The sequence below is a fragment of the Marmota monax genome, unplaced genomic scaffold, assembly GCF_021218885.2.
Source record: "Marmota monax isolate L192 unplaced genomic scaffold, Marmota_monax_Labrador192_F-V1.1 WCK01_AAM20220418_F8-fsc00007, whole genome shotgun sequence".
Classification (NCBI taxonomy): Eukaryota; Metazoa; Chordata; class Mammalia; order Rodentia; family Sciuridae; genus Marmota; species Marmota monax.
In genome coordinates, this window is record NW_026692781.1 from 5,358,347 (window position 1) to 5,375,006 (window position 16,660).

General features: G+C 39.0%; 1 protein-coding gene across 2 annotated transcripts in view; it reads left to right on the forward strand.

Annotated features, from left to right (window-relative positions):
* Positions 1-256: 256 nt before the first annotated feature.
* Myo3b (myosin IIIB) overlaps positions 257-16,660 on the forward strand; it is a 430,473-nt gene continuing 414,069 nt past the window's right edge. Inside the window, exon 1 of one of the 2 annotated variants that reach the window (XM_046447494.2) lies at positions 257-390. In XM_046447494.2, coding sequence (XP_046303450.1) covers positions 389-390 — 2 coding nt within the window. In that variant the 5' untranslated portion in view covers positions 257-388. Of the gene's footprint in view, positions 391-4,953; positions 5,014-16,660 lie in introns of those variants that run through there. The other variant, XM_046447495.2, reaches the window with a different exon arrangement.

Sequence of the window (16,660 nt, forward strand, 5' to 3'; positions counted from 1 at the left end):
GAATGCAAAATTGGAACTGTGAAATGACATGCACATGGGACCTATGAGGATGGCTTGGACTGTGCTGCCTGTGCTGATAGGACTCACTAACTAGATCAGGTTCCCTCACTACCAATTAGCATCATGTTAATCTTGGCTAAAAGTGAAGCAAAGCTGCCAAGGATTTGGTGGATTTATCAGTCCCTCCCACATTGGTCATCTGAGACTAGCACTCCCTGGAACCTGGGTGGAGAAGAAAGTCCTTTCGTGACAATGTGTCATACGTTCTGGTCACTGCGCTCCTTAAAGTCACCATTTTTCTGGTCCTGCAGTGTTCTGCTATTTTTTTTTTTTTTGAAGGAATGAAAATTCAATCTCACTTAAGCCGGATTCAGAAAATAGGTCATCGATGTGAGTTGCAGTTATTTTCCTTCCAGCTTTCTTCTACGCTTGCTTTAGATTGCTTTTCTGCAAAGGGCAGATGCAGCTGCCCTGGCTGGTGGGCATTCAAGGGGGAGGTGGTGACAGGCATCACCCAGATCCCTGGGTCCTCATAGCTCGTGTTTGCTTTGTGTCTGGGCTGTTAAACTCCTGCTAAGGAACAGGAGAAATATCCTCCTTAAGCATTGTTCTCTCTCTCTCTCTCTCTCTCTCTCTCTCTCTCTCTCACACACACACACACACACACACACACGCAGCATAGTTCATAGCCACTTGATTCACCACCCACAGTTTATAATAGAACCGACCCGTGGGGTTATAAACCACTTTATTTCTGCACAGAATTTCTCAGCTTGAGGCCAAGTTGAAGGGCATTAGTCATCAGTAATTTGCAGTTGCTTTTTTAAATGTATTTCACTTCGAGAAGGTTAAGGCAGCTAAAGCTAAGATTTCCCCATGCTTTGGAAGGAAGTGAAAAATCGGATGATTTAGTTAATCATTTTCATAGCTGTGGGCATATGTTGTTCCTTAGCGACTGCCACATCATGGCTGATTTGTGAATGTGGTAACACATTGTTCTGCATTTTCTTTTGATTTTGAAAGAGATTAGACAGATTCCATTATGCCACATTTCTTTCTTTCTCTTAATATTTGTATATGTTTAAGATTTAAAATTCCTAGAACATGGGAGAAGGAAACTTAGAGATCAAGGTAGGGATCATTGGTATCTCTGGAGCTCCCTCAAGTGTCTCCTGGGTGTCTCCCTGAAGATTCAAGGTCAACAACCCTGAGTTTGAACAAACCCTGGGTTTGTCCTTGAGAAACAGTGACTAGTTCAACCATCTCACTTTTCAAATGAGAAAATTGAGGCACAAGGGGGAGGTGAAGAGACTAGAAATTTGCCAAGATTTGCAGAAGGACAATGTTAGGATGCTGGCCTTTCTCTGGCTCCTTGCCGCCTTGTCACAGGGGGATCCTGCATGCCACTCCCTGTCTCTTCCCCGCAACAGGCTATTCATGATAAACAAGATGGTTCTAGAAACATCCTCTGAGGATGAGATAGATAAGCAGACGTGTTATGACGAGGCTGTGCACCTTTTGTGGGGCTATGTCTCCTTATAGTAGGGATGCCTTTCCTTAATTTGCCCAGTTGACTCCTTGAGGGCTTGCTGTGGCACAGGGTGCCAGTGATGACAGGTACTTGGATCAGGAACATATTTTTAGAGTAGAGCTGACAGGACTTACTATCTATAAGAAGTGTTAATAAATGTGTGAAGTAATTTGGATGGGACTTGTTAGAATTCAGAAATCTTGTACATTTAAAAGAGTCCCCTCCTGTCCTTGCACAGGCTTCTGTGATCAAATCATTGTGCTTTCTCTTTTGATCTATGATATGGCTTGTGACGTTCCCGCCTGGAGCAGATATTTTCTCCACAGAAGATTGAATCGTTTCCCTAACTAGAATCAAGGATTTTGCAGAATGTGTTCTGTTTATTAATGCTTTTTTTTTTCCAATAATTTTTTTGGTAAGGTTTAGTCATTTCCACAAATGAAATCTATTTTTAGGTAGCTAAATTAGACTTTTTAATTTATAGAAGCTGTTTTGCAAAAGTTAGAGGCCAACGTGACAGTTTTATTACCAGCCCATGAAAACTATGACTTCTCTCTGATTTTTCTGTTAAGTCTTAAAAAAAAATGTTCAGACCATACCCATTTATCTTTCCCTGCCAACTCTGTGAGCCCAGGAGGCCCTGCAGCTCAGGGCTGCACCCCAGGCTGAGCAACATGTGCTGGGGTCAGCCTGGTCTCCACCCACTTCCCTGGAGACTCCTGGGGATCTGGCTGCTCTTCTTTTACGCACTTCTTTTGAAGACAAAATTCCAGACTTTTCCTAACCCCTCCTCCTCCTTACCTGCTCAGGAGCATCAAGTCCCAGTGTCTGCTCCCTGTCTACTTGAAGCTCCCTGGCCTCATCCTGTCTGTTCTCTCCCTACGTCACTGTCAGCCCCTCCTCTGGCTCCTCTTCCACATTCCTCATCCTCTCTGGATGTAAAGGCCTTGCAAGGTTCTATCCTTGCCAGCCCCTCGAGAGCCCCTCAGGGGCATGGGTGGCTGTGTCCTCTCTGCAGTATTCTTAGCTGGTCCTCCAGGCACCTTCTCCCTTCCAAGTTCCAGTTCTGCTTTCTGATAGCATCTCCTGTTTTCCACTGGAAACTCCAACTCAGCTGGTCCCAAATTGAGTCTCCCCAAAGTTGTGCCTCCTCTGTGCCCCCCATTTCAGACAGTCATCCGGTCTCAACATTTTGCCATTGATTTTTGGTTCTGCATTTTCTTTTGATTTTGAAATTCTGTTTTGAACTGAATCAATAGATTTCAATGCTAATAATTTTTTCTCTGCAATATCATCTGAGGACTTCTGCCTTAGTTCAAGCCTTATAACTACCATAATCCCCAGTCAGCTTCCTGATTAGTGAGTGGTCCTGAGTCTCGCTGGGGCTCTGCTTGCCAAGCTGGGTACCTTTCGTGGAGCCAAGTCCCCTTGCAGTAGAGATACCTTTTTCTAATTTGCCCAAATGGTTTCTTGAGAGCTTATGGCGGTCCTGGGTGGCCATGGTGACAGGTGCTTGGATATGGAATGTATTTTTAGCTCATCCTTCTACACTCCTGTCAAGTGTAAGAGTTTCAGAAAAATATAAAAAATAAGAATATCTTCTCTAATACTATTTTCTCCATTTATTCTACGGGTTGATGGAATAATCATGCAAACTTCTAAGCTTCTAAGACCCTACTTTTGGTTCACGGCAAACTCTCAGTAAATGCCTTGCTACCCTCCTTATGGGACATTTCTTACTTTCTATCTTGCAGAGCAATGACTTGTATTTGAGTTGTGTCTTTTTGGGCGTGAAGTGAGGTGAATGACATAGGCATGTGACCTAGCACAAGGCTACTATATAAGGTTACTTGATATAAACACTGCAATACTGACTGTCCATCTGATAGCTACTGCTATGGGTGGATAGTGTATACAGTGTGGATACACTGGACAGAGAGATGATTGATGTCCCAAGTGAGATGGAGCAAGATGACATGAGATTTTATTATGCTACTCAGAGTGGTGAATAGTTTAAAACTTATTATTTATTTCTGGAATTTTCCATTTAATATTTTTGGACTGTAATTCACCAAGGGTAATTGCAACTGAATAGAAAAAAAAACTATAGATAAGGGAGGATTATTATTATTTTGGGCAGGAACTTCGGAGAGGAAATAGTGCTAGAGAGAGGAAGTCACCTGTTAAGACATGATGGTGAAAGTCTTAGGTACAATTGGCTCATTTGGAAGACAAGTGGAGGACTAAAGGCAGGGCTTTGATTGAGTGTCCACATTCATGGGGAGAATGGGAGTTGGCACAGGGGAGGCAGAAGAGGAACTAAGAAAGGAAGATGTAAAGGAGACAAAGGTAAAGGAATGTTCTGGAAAGATGGAGATAGAGAACAATGGCTAATGCTGTAGGGGTGATGACAAGGCTTGAGTATGTGCACTATGTTTGTGATGGATACAAACCTTCAAAACATCAATTTAGTAGCGATTGGGCTGGAAATCAGATCTTCTGCCTTGTGAAACAAACAAACATAGCTATATATGACTGTATACGCGTGCACACATGTGTGTCTAAATGGAGATGTTTATCATTAGTGATTACATTTGGATGGTGAGATTTTATGTGTTGTAATAATTTTCTTATTTCTCTTTATTTTCTTAATATTCTATGAAATCACAACTTTTTTTTTTTCACTAGAAAACTGTCATGGTTTTTAAAGTTCTGGGTTTTATTGCTATACTGGACATTTATTGAGCACTTATAGAATGGATTTTGCCTATGAGAAAGAAAAAATTTACTAAGCCATTGCCTCTGTCCTCAGGGAATTCAGTGGTGGAAAAGACCAACATGTGAACAACGGAATGTCAGGCAAGGTGCTCGCTGCTAGGAAAGAGGACCTGTTAAGTGGGAGCATAAAGGAAAGGTCATTTCCAATGGGAACACTGGGAAAGGCTCCTAGGAGAGCTGACATCTGAGCCATACTCTTATCTGGGCCCTGTCTAGCATGCAGACAGCTTGTTTGTGAAGAAGACGGTTCCTACTCTGACCAGTCTTTACCATCACTTGATTATATGTTGGTTTGGAATTATTCTCCACTTTTTCATAGTCATGTGGTTGTTTTCTTATTTTGTATATCTTTGGATATTTTTTAGTTTTTGTATTTAACATTTGTACAATTTTCCTATGCTTGGTTTTACGACTTCTTTCTAAAAGCTGTTCTCTAGATTTGGAAGCATTCTTCAATGATTTGTTTACATATATACACACACATACACACATATGTATACACACACACACACACATGATTCATACTATATTATCTAAAAGAAACATTCTCAAAAAGCATCCCCAGAAATAGAAGTCTTGGTCATGAATTTTTCCTGAGTATAAAATGTTGCTGGACAAGTTTCTATTTAAATCACATTCGACAGGCTTGACTGACTACAGGAGCTCTCAGAGTGCAGGCTACAGGTTGCTTCACTTTCAGCAAGGTAAGGCTGTTCCTCCATTAAGGACTAATTTAGGGTATTTAACAAGGCTGGGCCCATTTGGAGTTGTGAAGGAACTGATACAGGCTTGTGAGAAACTCAAATCAGCTTGTGATAAGGGGGCTTCTGAGAAGAGCACAGTAGGAAATCATGTGGGATCCAAGGACTGACAAGAAAGCTCAGCAGACCTCAGAGGGCAAAAAAGAGAACTGATTGTTGGTCTGCTCACCAGTCCTCTGTCTTGCTCCTTTCTGTTTCTTGCTGTTTCTTCTCAGGATGGGCTTCTATTGTTTCATGTGTTTTCTGCTCTTCCACGACTTAACTTCTGCAGGCATCTGGCCAAAATAATCTCCTCCATAGAAGTCTCTTACTCACACGAAAGAAAAAATGATTTATCTTTTAAAGTAGAATAATGGCACATCATCAAAAATATGACCAGTACAGAAAAGTACACAAATTTTAACAATTGTTTTATTTTTCCTGTTTCCAATGTCTCTGACTCCTGGTAACTCTCTCTAAAGTTTAAGAATTTCTGTGGGAGCTTGGGATGTAGTTCAGTGGTAGAGCATGTGCTTAGAATGCATGAGGCCCTGGGTTTGATCCTCAGCACCAAAAAGACCAAAACAAAATAACAGAGCTTCCATGTAGCTTTCTGCAAATACACACACACACACACACACACACAAATGGCTATGAATGCAAATTTTGTTTTGTTGTTTTTTGGTACTGGGAATTAAAACCACTGAGCCACATCCCCAGCCCCTTTTATGTTTTATTTAGAGACAAGGTTTTGCTGAGTTTGCATTCCTTCCAGACTGACACAACATTTTCCTTCTTTCCATTTAGTGGTTACGTGTGGCTAGATAGTATTTCCTTTTATGTAATTATTATAACTTGTTGGATAATTTAAGTTGTATCCAGTTTTCTATTGGAAAGAATGTTATAATAAATATCCTTGTATATCTATTTCCTAGAAGTTCAAAGTTTTAGTTCTTACACATACACACATATGTGTATATATATTTTATCTGTGGCACAAGGACATATTTTTTATATGTGGCATAAGGACATATTCTCATATTTCTATACAAGCTTCAGCATTGATGAAAAGTTTCCTTTGTAAGATATACAAATATACTTGATTTTTAAATTTTAACTTTGTATCCTCTACTCATGATGAACTCATTAAATAGTTCTAGTAGTTTTTCAAATACATTGCATCAGATTTTTAAGACATACGATCATGTCAACTGCAAATAAAGTCCATTTTAATTTTTCCTCTTCACTCTGGATGCTTTTAATTTCCTTTTCTTGTTTGATTGCACTGGCTCCCTACAATACTGAATAAAACCATGAGAGCAGGCATCCTCGCTTTTTCCCTAATCTTAAAGTGAATCATTCAGTTTTTCACCATTAAGTGTGGTGTTAACTCTAGGCTTTTCCTGGATGCTTGTGTTAGGTTAAAGAAATCCCTTCTATTTCTAGTAGATTGAGAGTGTTTTTTTTTTTTTTTTTTTTTTAACAATGCTGAATGAACATTAAAGTTTTTCCAAGTGCTTCTTGTTGCATTTATTGAGATGATCAAATGTTTTGTTTTGGTGTTTTACTGTCTGTTTATATGTTGAATCTAGTATGCTTTTTTTTGGTTGTGTGCATAGGGTAAACAACCATAGAATTGTGGAATTGCAGAGACCAAGGATATGGGCATTTGACAGATTTTGACCAGTTAATCCTCAAGGAAAGATGATGCCAATTTACAGTCTCATTTATGTTGTTCTACGGTGCTTATTTCTCCAGATTCTTCCCAATACTGATTATTATCAACTTAAAAAATCTTGTCAGTCTGCTACGAGATAAATGGTTATCTCAATATTTTAATTTGCACTTTAAAATTTCTGAGTAAGATTTAGCATCTTTTCTATTTTACATTTCAATTTCTTATTCTATTAAGTTGTTCTTATTGTATGTATTTTTGATAAAATAAGAAAATTAACTTCTGATGCAAATATTTTTTCTCACTTTATTTTTCACAAAGTTTTAGTACTTACACATTTTTTACTTATGGCCTTTGAGTTTTATATTCTGCTTGGAAAGATCTTTTGGCTATGCCAAGATTATAATATACTTACTCATTTATTTAAAATATATATTGTTTGATCCATTCTAATCTATTTGGGTGAAAGGAGTCAGGTAGTGTTCTGGCCTAACTACTTTCTAAATAGTTGGAAGCAAGTGAAGTCAGCACTATTTAGTGAATGGTTATTATTTAGTTCATTTTTTTGCCCATTGATTCAAAATGTGATCCTCATCATAAACCTTCTCCCTGATGTATTGGAGTATTCCTTTAGATTGTATTCTGTGTCGTATCTATATCTGTAGCATAATGCTTTGATCATTGTTGCAGTATAGTATGTCTTGATATCTGCTCAGATTATGCTACCTGATCCCCAACTTTTTTCCAAATTTTTCATGTCTTCATGTATTGAATTTTCCAAATGAACTTTAATATCATTTTGTCAAACGATTGAATAGAATGTTTATTGATTTTATTTCTATTATTATTTGCTGGATAAAATGTTTAATGGTATGATTTTGTCTTGAGTCCAGCTTCACAAAATTTTTTGTGAGGGTGTTAGTATGTTTATTATTGTCATTTAAAAAATATAGATACTTTATAATTTCAGCTTTTACTTTTTCTTTTGCATCAAGATCTGAGAGTTAAAAGGTTTTTAGGTGGCTAGGTTTCTTCCCGTTAATGTTTATTTTTATTATAGTGTGGTCAGGGAAGATCATTCTAATTCCATCTTCCTGGATGTTTTGAGGCTTTATTTTGTGGACTAATGTATTCTCTCTTTTTTTTTTAAAGAGAGAGAGAGAGAATTTTTTAATATTTATTTTTTAGTTTTCGGTGGACACAACATCTTTGTTTTATTTTTATGTGGTGCTGAGGGTGGAACCCAGCGCCCTGCGCATGCCAGGTGAGCACGCTACCGCTTGAGCTACATCCCCAGCCCGCCTAATGTATTCTTTATTTTTTAAATTAAAATATCCCACCAGTGCTTGAAAATATGTTTTATGTTAGATAAGCACTTTGATATACATTTACTGGGTTTAGTGATTATATTATATTTCTTAATACTTTGTCATCTTGTTCTGTGCTGGCTAACAATGCCTGTTAGTATTATTATGTTTTGTTGACTTCTTCTAGAATTTTATATTTTTATGGATTTTGACAGTTTTGGGTGCTGAAAGATTTATAATACTTATAAAGTCATTTTTGATGTAAACTCAGATCATTCTAACTGTGTAGAATAGTACTTGGGGCCTGGTAATTGCTATTATTGTTGAATATAAAACAACTCTTTTTTGTTGTTGTTGTTGATAGTTTTTGATTTGATTTTACTCTTTTCAGATATTATGATTCTTTCTGTTTTGTTACCATTTATTTGATGTGTATCATCTATCTATCCAACTATCCACATATACATACATACATACATATATTTTTAATTTTTCTGAGTCATAAGGAGACTCTTGGACAGTTTTTAAAAATATTTTTATTAGTTGTTGATGAACCTTTATTTTATTTACTTATTTGCAGTGCTGAGAATTGAACCCAGTGCCTCACACATGCTAGGCAAGTGCTCTACCACTGAGGCACAACTCTGGCCCTTGGACAGTTGGTTTTAGCTTTGGAATCTAAAGATTAGTTTTTCTTTTATATTTTGGCCTTTTTAAAGAATCCTATATTTATTAATATAATATATATTTTCAATCTTAATGATTTTAATTTGTATTTTCTGGTTTTAATGCTTTCTCCCTTTCCTCCTCCCAGCCCCCGCCATCTCCTGCCCTATGGGTTATCTTTTCTTTGGTTATGTCTGTATGCTTCCAGGGGTAAGCATGATTTTTTTTGTAATAATATCAAAGATTTATAATCTATTTTTAAGTCTTTTAGAGATTTCTATATAGTGGCTTTAACTTCTATTTATTAATTATCTATTGACTACTTATTGAGATGGAAAAGAAGATTGACACATATATTTTTTTAATACCATCATTTTGCTTTGCTAACTTAATAATTTCAAGTAAGATAATAATTAAATCTCAATTTCTTTTTTTAATGTTTTTTTTTTAAAGATGTACAGACCTTTATTTTATTTACTTAACTTATATGTGGTGCTGAGAATTGAACCCAGTGCCTCACAAATGCTAGACAAGGGCTCTACCACTGAGCCATAGCCTCAGCCCCAAATCTCACTTTCTTAATTTCTTATCTTTAACAAGTCTAGAAAAGTGAGAAAATTTCATCCTTATTTCCCCTTCTATCTTGCCTCAAATTGTTGGGTTTGGTATGTTATTTTTTTTTATTGTTGAAATGTATAACATTTCCCTTTTATAAACATACTTCACACTGGTGATTGGCTTTATTTGTAAATATAAAAAGGTTTAGTTCTTTCTGTCAGGTTTTCTACTAGAACTCCACTTTAATATCTTGGTTTGCTAGATCTTAGACTTACATGGTTCTTTAGGAAGGACCAATGGAGTCACTGAGCTTTTGCATGCCTGAAGGTGTCTGTTGTTTTAGTTCTTGAACAATTTGGGTAAATATAAAACTATTTGTACATGCTCTCCCCACACAACATTATATGCATGGCTTACATAGTTTTCTGGTATTGTTAGTGTGGAAAGAAATCTGAGCTTTTGATCCTTTTTTTCTTTATTTTTTTGTGTTTGGTTTTGAGGTGTGTGTGTGTGTGTGTGTGTGTGTTCGTTCTACATACTGAAAATTTCTTTTTCTGCCTTGACATTCAGTGGTTTTACAAGGAACTGCCTGTCTTCTGAAAACTGTTCATCCCCCCCTGAGATCTACGAGTACTGGACATTAGTGGCAATGTTAGTTGATAAGTATCAACTGTGCTCTTCTTTCTGAAATGTTGTTTAAAGTGCTGGGGTCATTCCACCCAGTGAGCATGGCTTTGGAAATGTTCCTTGTTGTAGAAGTCAGCCTAGTTATTTCTTTAACTTACCTTTTAAGAGCTTAGTGTTGAGTAATGAATATAAAAGTTCCTTAATAAGTTCTTATTGAATATGTAAATGAATGAGCCTGTACTTTTCCCCCTGCTGCTAACTCATCCTCTCTGCTTCTAAGTAGGGAAAGTTGCTGGGACTTTTTCCACCCCTTTACTGTCTCCCAAACTCCACCACATTCTGGGACAAGAGAGCGAGCTGGTTTGGGCATAACAGTGACTCCTGGGATCTTCCATCTCTCACTTCCCCTAAATGTTACTTTTTAAAGATTAGGGCATGACCTTATGTCCCTTCTTGTGTTTGGTACTGCTAGTGCACTCTGTTTGTGTTTTTTTGCTGGATTTCAAGTTTTTGTTACTAATGTTGTTCATTTATTTGGTTTTATGGAAAGGAGATTCCTGGCTTCACTTTGCTATCTTGCCCCAGAAGTCGTAAGGATTTTCTAAACAAATTTGGAACCTTGGAAGCAGAACTTGCATTCTTCTTTCTAGTTATATTTCTTGTAAAACCCAGTAAAACTGAAGACAACTGAATTTTTTTGCCTTCTTACTGAATGCATAAATAATATTTTATGTTAATATTGGCTGATTTATAACCTGCTGTTGAAAGAAGGGGAGAGGAAGTACCATCACCTTGGAGCAAGTACAGTTTTTGAGTCACTTGAAGAGGTGACAGGCAAAGCAGGAAGGAAACATCAGATTGTTGAAGAATAGGCCACACATCTGAAGGAGTGTGGTAATGCTCCCTGCAACCCTGGAAGAATCGGGCTCATCTACCGCTTTAGATCCAGTGTGGGAGATCAGCTCCCAAGGACTCCGACGGGGCACAGGTGAACCAGTAGGGATTTATCAGGAGTACTTTCCTCCTTTGGGTTGATTTTCTTCCTTCATCACTAAGCAAATCAATTTTAAGGGCACTATGTGAAATTTGTTTCTTAGATTTCTTACATTGTTAAAGTGAAGGCTCATCTTAGACTATCCATTTTCTTCTTGAGCCTTTCACGGGCTGCTTAGAGGCTCTCCACCTGCTAGATTCTCTTACGTGGCTCTTGTTCAGCTTTGAGCACATTCACCTTGGGGCCCTTGGGCAGTTTCTTTTCAGGAACAAGATGAAAACGATTACAGTGCTTGGCGGTGATGAGTCTTTTTGATCTTCTCAGTTTCTGTGTATTGATGTTCTTTCTCTTTTCCTCCTTCAGGAAGAAAGAACAGGAGTCCAAAGGCAGAAGAAGGTCGCTTGCATTCTTCTCATTATTGATTTTCCTGTGCCATTCAGCGGTTCATTAGTTTTTCCTAACTACAGCTCTGCATTTATCTGAGACATCAGGCCCAGTGGGGGACTGACGTGCCCCAGTAGGCGAGGGGTGGAGAGGGAAGGTGACACTCTGACAGTAGGAGTGTGGGTGCTGGAACAGTCTTTCTTTTCCTTCTCATTCCCCAACACAGACTGAGGGTGAAAAAGAAGAGCAGAAATAGAAGCCCTGTGCCTGGGTGCTCTTTGTTGATATTCTTAGTGGCTTACTGTTCCCTGTGTGTAAGGTGCTTGCCCATACCAACTTTGACACTTCTTGGAATTGTGCTGGGTGGGAAATACTTCAGGGAGTCGGGATTTTACCATGTGTATGAAAACCAGAATTGATGTATGTTACCTACACAGATTTAAAAAAAACTTTTTATTATAGAAATTGTAAAACCCACAGAAGTAAACAGAATATCATCATGCAACCCCACGTATGCAACGTAATACTTATTGGCCCCTGTAACCAACCTGATTTCACATATGCCCCTCAGTATTTTCTCTTCTATATTATTCCAGACATAGAATTATTTCATTCATAAATATTTCAGAGTGTGTTACTAAAAGATAAGAAAGCTTTTTATGTACACCACCACAAAAATAAGGATAACAACTAGAATATAATTAACACTGTTCCCCAACATTGTCAATTAGCTGGTCAGAGTTCTATGGACCTCATAAACATTACAGTCTCTCTTTTTTTTTAAGCTTTTTGTATGAACCCACACTTTATTTCCCATTTGAAATGCATTTTAAACTTCTTTAATCCTAGAATTAATTTTCAATATATTTATTTTTATTTGCAACTCATTCATTGAAGAAATTGGGTTTTCTTCATTCGTTGAAGAAATTGAGTTGTCTTGGAAAATTTTTCACAATCTGGAACCAGCTTGTTATGCCTCCAGAGTTATTCAACATGCTCTCTGTCTTCTGTTATTTCTGTAAATTGGTCGTCTGAAGTTTTGAAGCTTTGTCAGATTCAGGTTTACTTGTTCTGGCAACACGGTTTCTTAGGTAGTGGGTGTTCTTCCATCCCATAGCATAATGCTTTAACTTTCTTTTTGCAATGCTCAAAGTTTAGGAAATGGAAATTTCTATGGCATAATGTTTGTCAAAGCTAACCACAGAATTTTTTTTTCATGGTTGTTTTTTAAAGGTATGTCCCCTGCTGATAATTGAAACCAAAACTCCCAAGGAAGTCTTTAAACATTCAATCTTGATAAGATAAAGCAGTAGCTGTGCTATTAATTTACAGCCTTCTCCCAGTCCCATCATTGACACCCACTGTAAATGAATCCCTCCAGGTGGGTTCTGTTTGTTTCAGTGGAACAGAATTTTCTGTTTTTTGAGTCTGAGAGGTCACTTAGTCTCCACGGGACTGAGATATTTTCTCCAGTGTATTTTTCACATGTGGGCAAGTTACCGCTCTCTTGTGAGCTGAGTCTTGGTGGCCCAAGACTGACTTCCTTGCTGAGAGTTACAAATAGAGGTGTTTAATGCTTATATTCTTTTCAATGGGAAGAATATTATTGAGTCTACTTTCTCAAATATCTTAAAAATATATAATCCCTGCCTTTTAAGTTTGCCTTCTAAAAAGAAAAAAAAAAGATAAGAAAAAGACAATTGTTCTTAATTTCCAAGGAACTCTGTTAGTAGTCTTTTACTAAGTAAACAGCTGTCTGTCTATTTACACAGAGGCTTAGGTAGTGAGAAGTTTGGCTATTTCCTAGGTATTTGGTTGATAATGATGTGTGGGAAAAGGTTAAAAAAATATATCCTGCATTAATATCTATTTTATCCTTATTTACTGAACAGGAATAGCTTTCCTATGTGAGGTCTTTTTGCCTTGCTGATACCTTGGCTGCTCCTGATAGTGCAAGGATGTGGATGCCACCGGAATATGGGGAACAATGGAATATTTCTGAGTAATGACTTTGGTAAAAACCATTTGTGGTGTGGACTTACATCATCCTACTACATGCAAAAGCTAGACATGTTCATCAAGTTTTCACTTAGGAGCAGCTGTACACAGAGACACATCCAGGCCAATAGGGCTTCTGATTGGCTTGCAGGCTGTCTCCCCAAACCCCCACATGGACAAATGCCATCATCTACTCTTCCTAGATAGACCTAAGTCCTTCTATTTGTCTGTCAATGAATGTGACTTGTGTAACTTGAGTTTTCTAGCCTCCAGAGGTCACTCTTCCATATCATGCCCAAATAAATGCATGCAACTCCTATTTCTAGGACTGGTGTGGGCCCCTGCCTCTCATGGTTCTGCAGAGGCCTGAAGTCCCAGGGGCATCCTTCTTACTACCCTTCCTTTGGTCAAACCTGGCTACTTCCATGTTACCCTCGAGACTAGACGGCACTTTTGGCCCTAACTCTGCCATGCCCTAAACACAGATGTAGGCAAAGTGCAGTCCACCCTTAAGGTTAAAATTCTGACCAGGAGTAGCTTCTGAGCTGTCAAAAGGGCTGCTCCAGCTACTCCTGGACCAGGGGATCAGCACTTTACAGGGGTGTATGAACTGCTGCTGTTTGGGCTGTTTAATCAGTAGCGTGAGAGTTTATAGAGTCAGGTATTGATTTTAAAAAGAGAAGACAGGCACTGCTGTCAGAGTGCACCTGTACTGTCGCACCTTCATTTAGCCCTGTCTGTGAATACCAGACAGGGAATGGGACTCAAGTTCTCTGCTTTCTGCTTCCCTAGCACTGGCGTTCACTATAAATGAATCCTTCTGGGTGAGTTGTGCTTATTTTCAGGGAGCAGAATTTGCTGCTCATTAGGACCGTGAGGCTCTTAGAGTCCAAGGTGATTGGAATATTTCCCTCACAGAATTTTTCAATATTTGGCACAGTGGGACAGAAAGAATGACCATTGTTAACCAGATGAGTCCCTTCTATTCTGTGGAACAAAGGTCAGAGGATTGGACCTAGGGAAGCCTGGAATCCCATTCCTGCACTACCTCTGAACAGCGCATCACCAAATGAGCTTCAATTTCTTCATCTGTAAAACAGGGGAACATTGGTTTGCTAGGGCTGCCAAAACCAAGTACCAGAGGCTGGTATTTGGCTTAAAAATCAGAATTATTTAACCAAGTGTCATGGTTCTGGAGGCTACAAGTCCAAGATCAAGGTGTCAGCAGAGTTCATTTCCTTGGAGGCCTCTCTCCTTGGCGTGTAGAGGTGTGTCTTCTCCCTGTGTCTTCCCGTGGTCTTCCCTCTCTACTTGTCTGATCCCCAATCTCTTCATATGAATCAACGGTCCTATTGTTCCCCTTTAAAGTTTCTATCTCCAAATATAGTCACATTCGGAGGCACTAGGGGTTAGGACTCATTAATTGGGAGGGGTACAGTTCAGCCATCAGGGGGGTGAGATGATGGGGGCCTTAATCAATGGTTTTCTATTAATTCTCTCAGGAGGTGAATGCTCTCAGAAGACTCTAGAGTCCGGGGTGACAAATTGTACTGTTTGCTCTGTTTTGAGAGGTTTCCCAGGCTGTGGGACTTTACATACTAAAAACAGAGGCAGGGCTGGGGTTGTGGCTCAGTTGGTAGAGCGCTTGCCTAGCATGTGTGAGGCACTGGGTTCGATTCTCGGCACCACATATAAGTAAATAAATAAAGGTCAACCAACAACTAGAAAAATAATAATAATAATTAAAAAAAAAAAAAAGAAAAAGAAAAACAGAGGCAGCCCCAGTCCCTCAGGACAGTTGGTCACCCTGTCAATTCCCATGAAGGGCACAGGGCAGCCCACCTCAGTCAGAGCTGTGCCCCATCTCTCCCCCTCTGCATCAGCATCATAAGTGAGACGAATTTCACACAAGTGTTTTGTAGCCAAAAATCATTAGAAAATCACCTGTGTTGATGGCCCTAGTGCTTCTCTCTTGTTGCCACATTCTGATTCAAGGTCATTTGCCCACACCAAATTCCAGGCATTTGTTTGAAAACTAATAACGGATGGGAGCAAAAATTTATTTTGTTCTCATTTAGTTTGTGGTTGAAAATGAAATAAAACTGACTTGGGAAATGTCTGCCAAGCCTTGCAGGTTCTGAGGCAGACCATGGTACTCTGCCATTGTGGTGACAGTGGACACTTACTCAGCCTTCCAGATGCTCACTGCCTTCTGTTCTCATCTCCTAACTGGAACAGCAGCTCGGTGAGGTAGTTAGCCTCATACACCACAATGGCCACTGCCCCATGAGGCAGGTGAAGAAGCTGAAGTGCAAAGACGAGTCACTAGTTCATGTCTCACAGCTAGTCAGGGTCAGGATTGTGCCAGCTGTTGGGTTTGAGCATTCCTGTGTCCTAGTACTGAGCCCAGACACAGGTGTCTGTGCTTACGAGGAACAGACACTTCAGTGGTTAGTGTAAGGAATGACATCTCTGCTGTTGGAATCTTATCTGGGCACCCTCCCCAGCCTGCCAGGCCACCCTCACCTGTTCCTTTTGTAGAAACCCACCCTAGAGCAATGTTTTCAGGTATCAGGGGTATGAAGACCTTTTAGTAAAGAACACTGAATCACATAATAACAGAGTTATTTCCTTGCTAATTAATTCTCCTTCAGCTTTTCTGATGACATCAAGGGAAGTTTGTGCCAACCTTTAATTTCTCTCCATCCTTCAATGATCTCCCTTTTTAATGATCGGCCTTCAGCAGAAGCCCAGGGGCAGTGGCATTAAACATCTATTGTTTTTATTGGAATCATCTTTTTGCAGTTAACTTGGATATGTGGCACATGATATTCGTTTTACATTTAGGGTAATGCTATAAAGTGCCTTTAGAGACATTCAAGGGAAAAAGCAAGTAATTTAAAAGTGTTTAGTAACTACAAGCACAGATGATGGACAGATATTGCAAAAATTGTGAACATCTGGTGAGAAAGATTGATTTTGTGAAGCACTGGAAGGGAGGAGAGGTTGCAGTTTCTGAGAGTCTTGAAACCAGCACATGAAAGGCTTGTTTGAACAGTGGACCTTTCAGGGTCAGTGCCTCAGCCCAGGGAGGCTTAGTCAGGGCCCTTGCGGTATTGCTTGTGGGCACCTTGGAGAGGAGTGTGCCCCTTTTTTTTCCCTATTTTTAATTTATTTTTATTTTTTAAGTTGTAGATGGACACAATATCTTTATTTTATTTGTTTGTTTTTTATGTGGTGCTGAGAATCAAACCCAGGGCCTTGCACAAGCTAAGTGATTGCTCTACCTCTGGGCCACAACCCCAGCCCCTAGTGTGCCTTTTTAAAAGATGTTTTTTATTATTTTTGAAAAGCCCCCATTAGACAAGGTGGGGAAAAGAAAAACAAACAAACAAACAAACA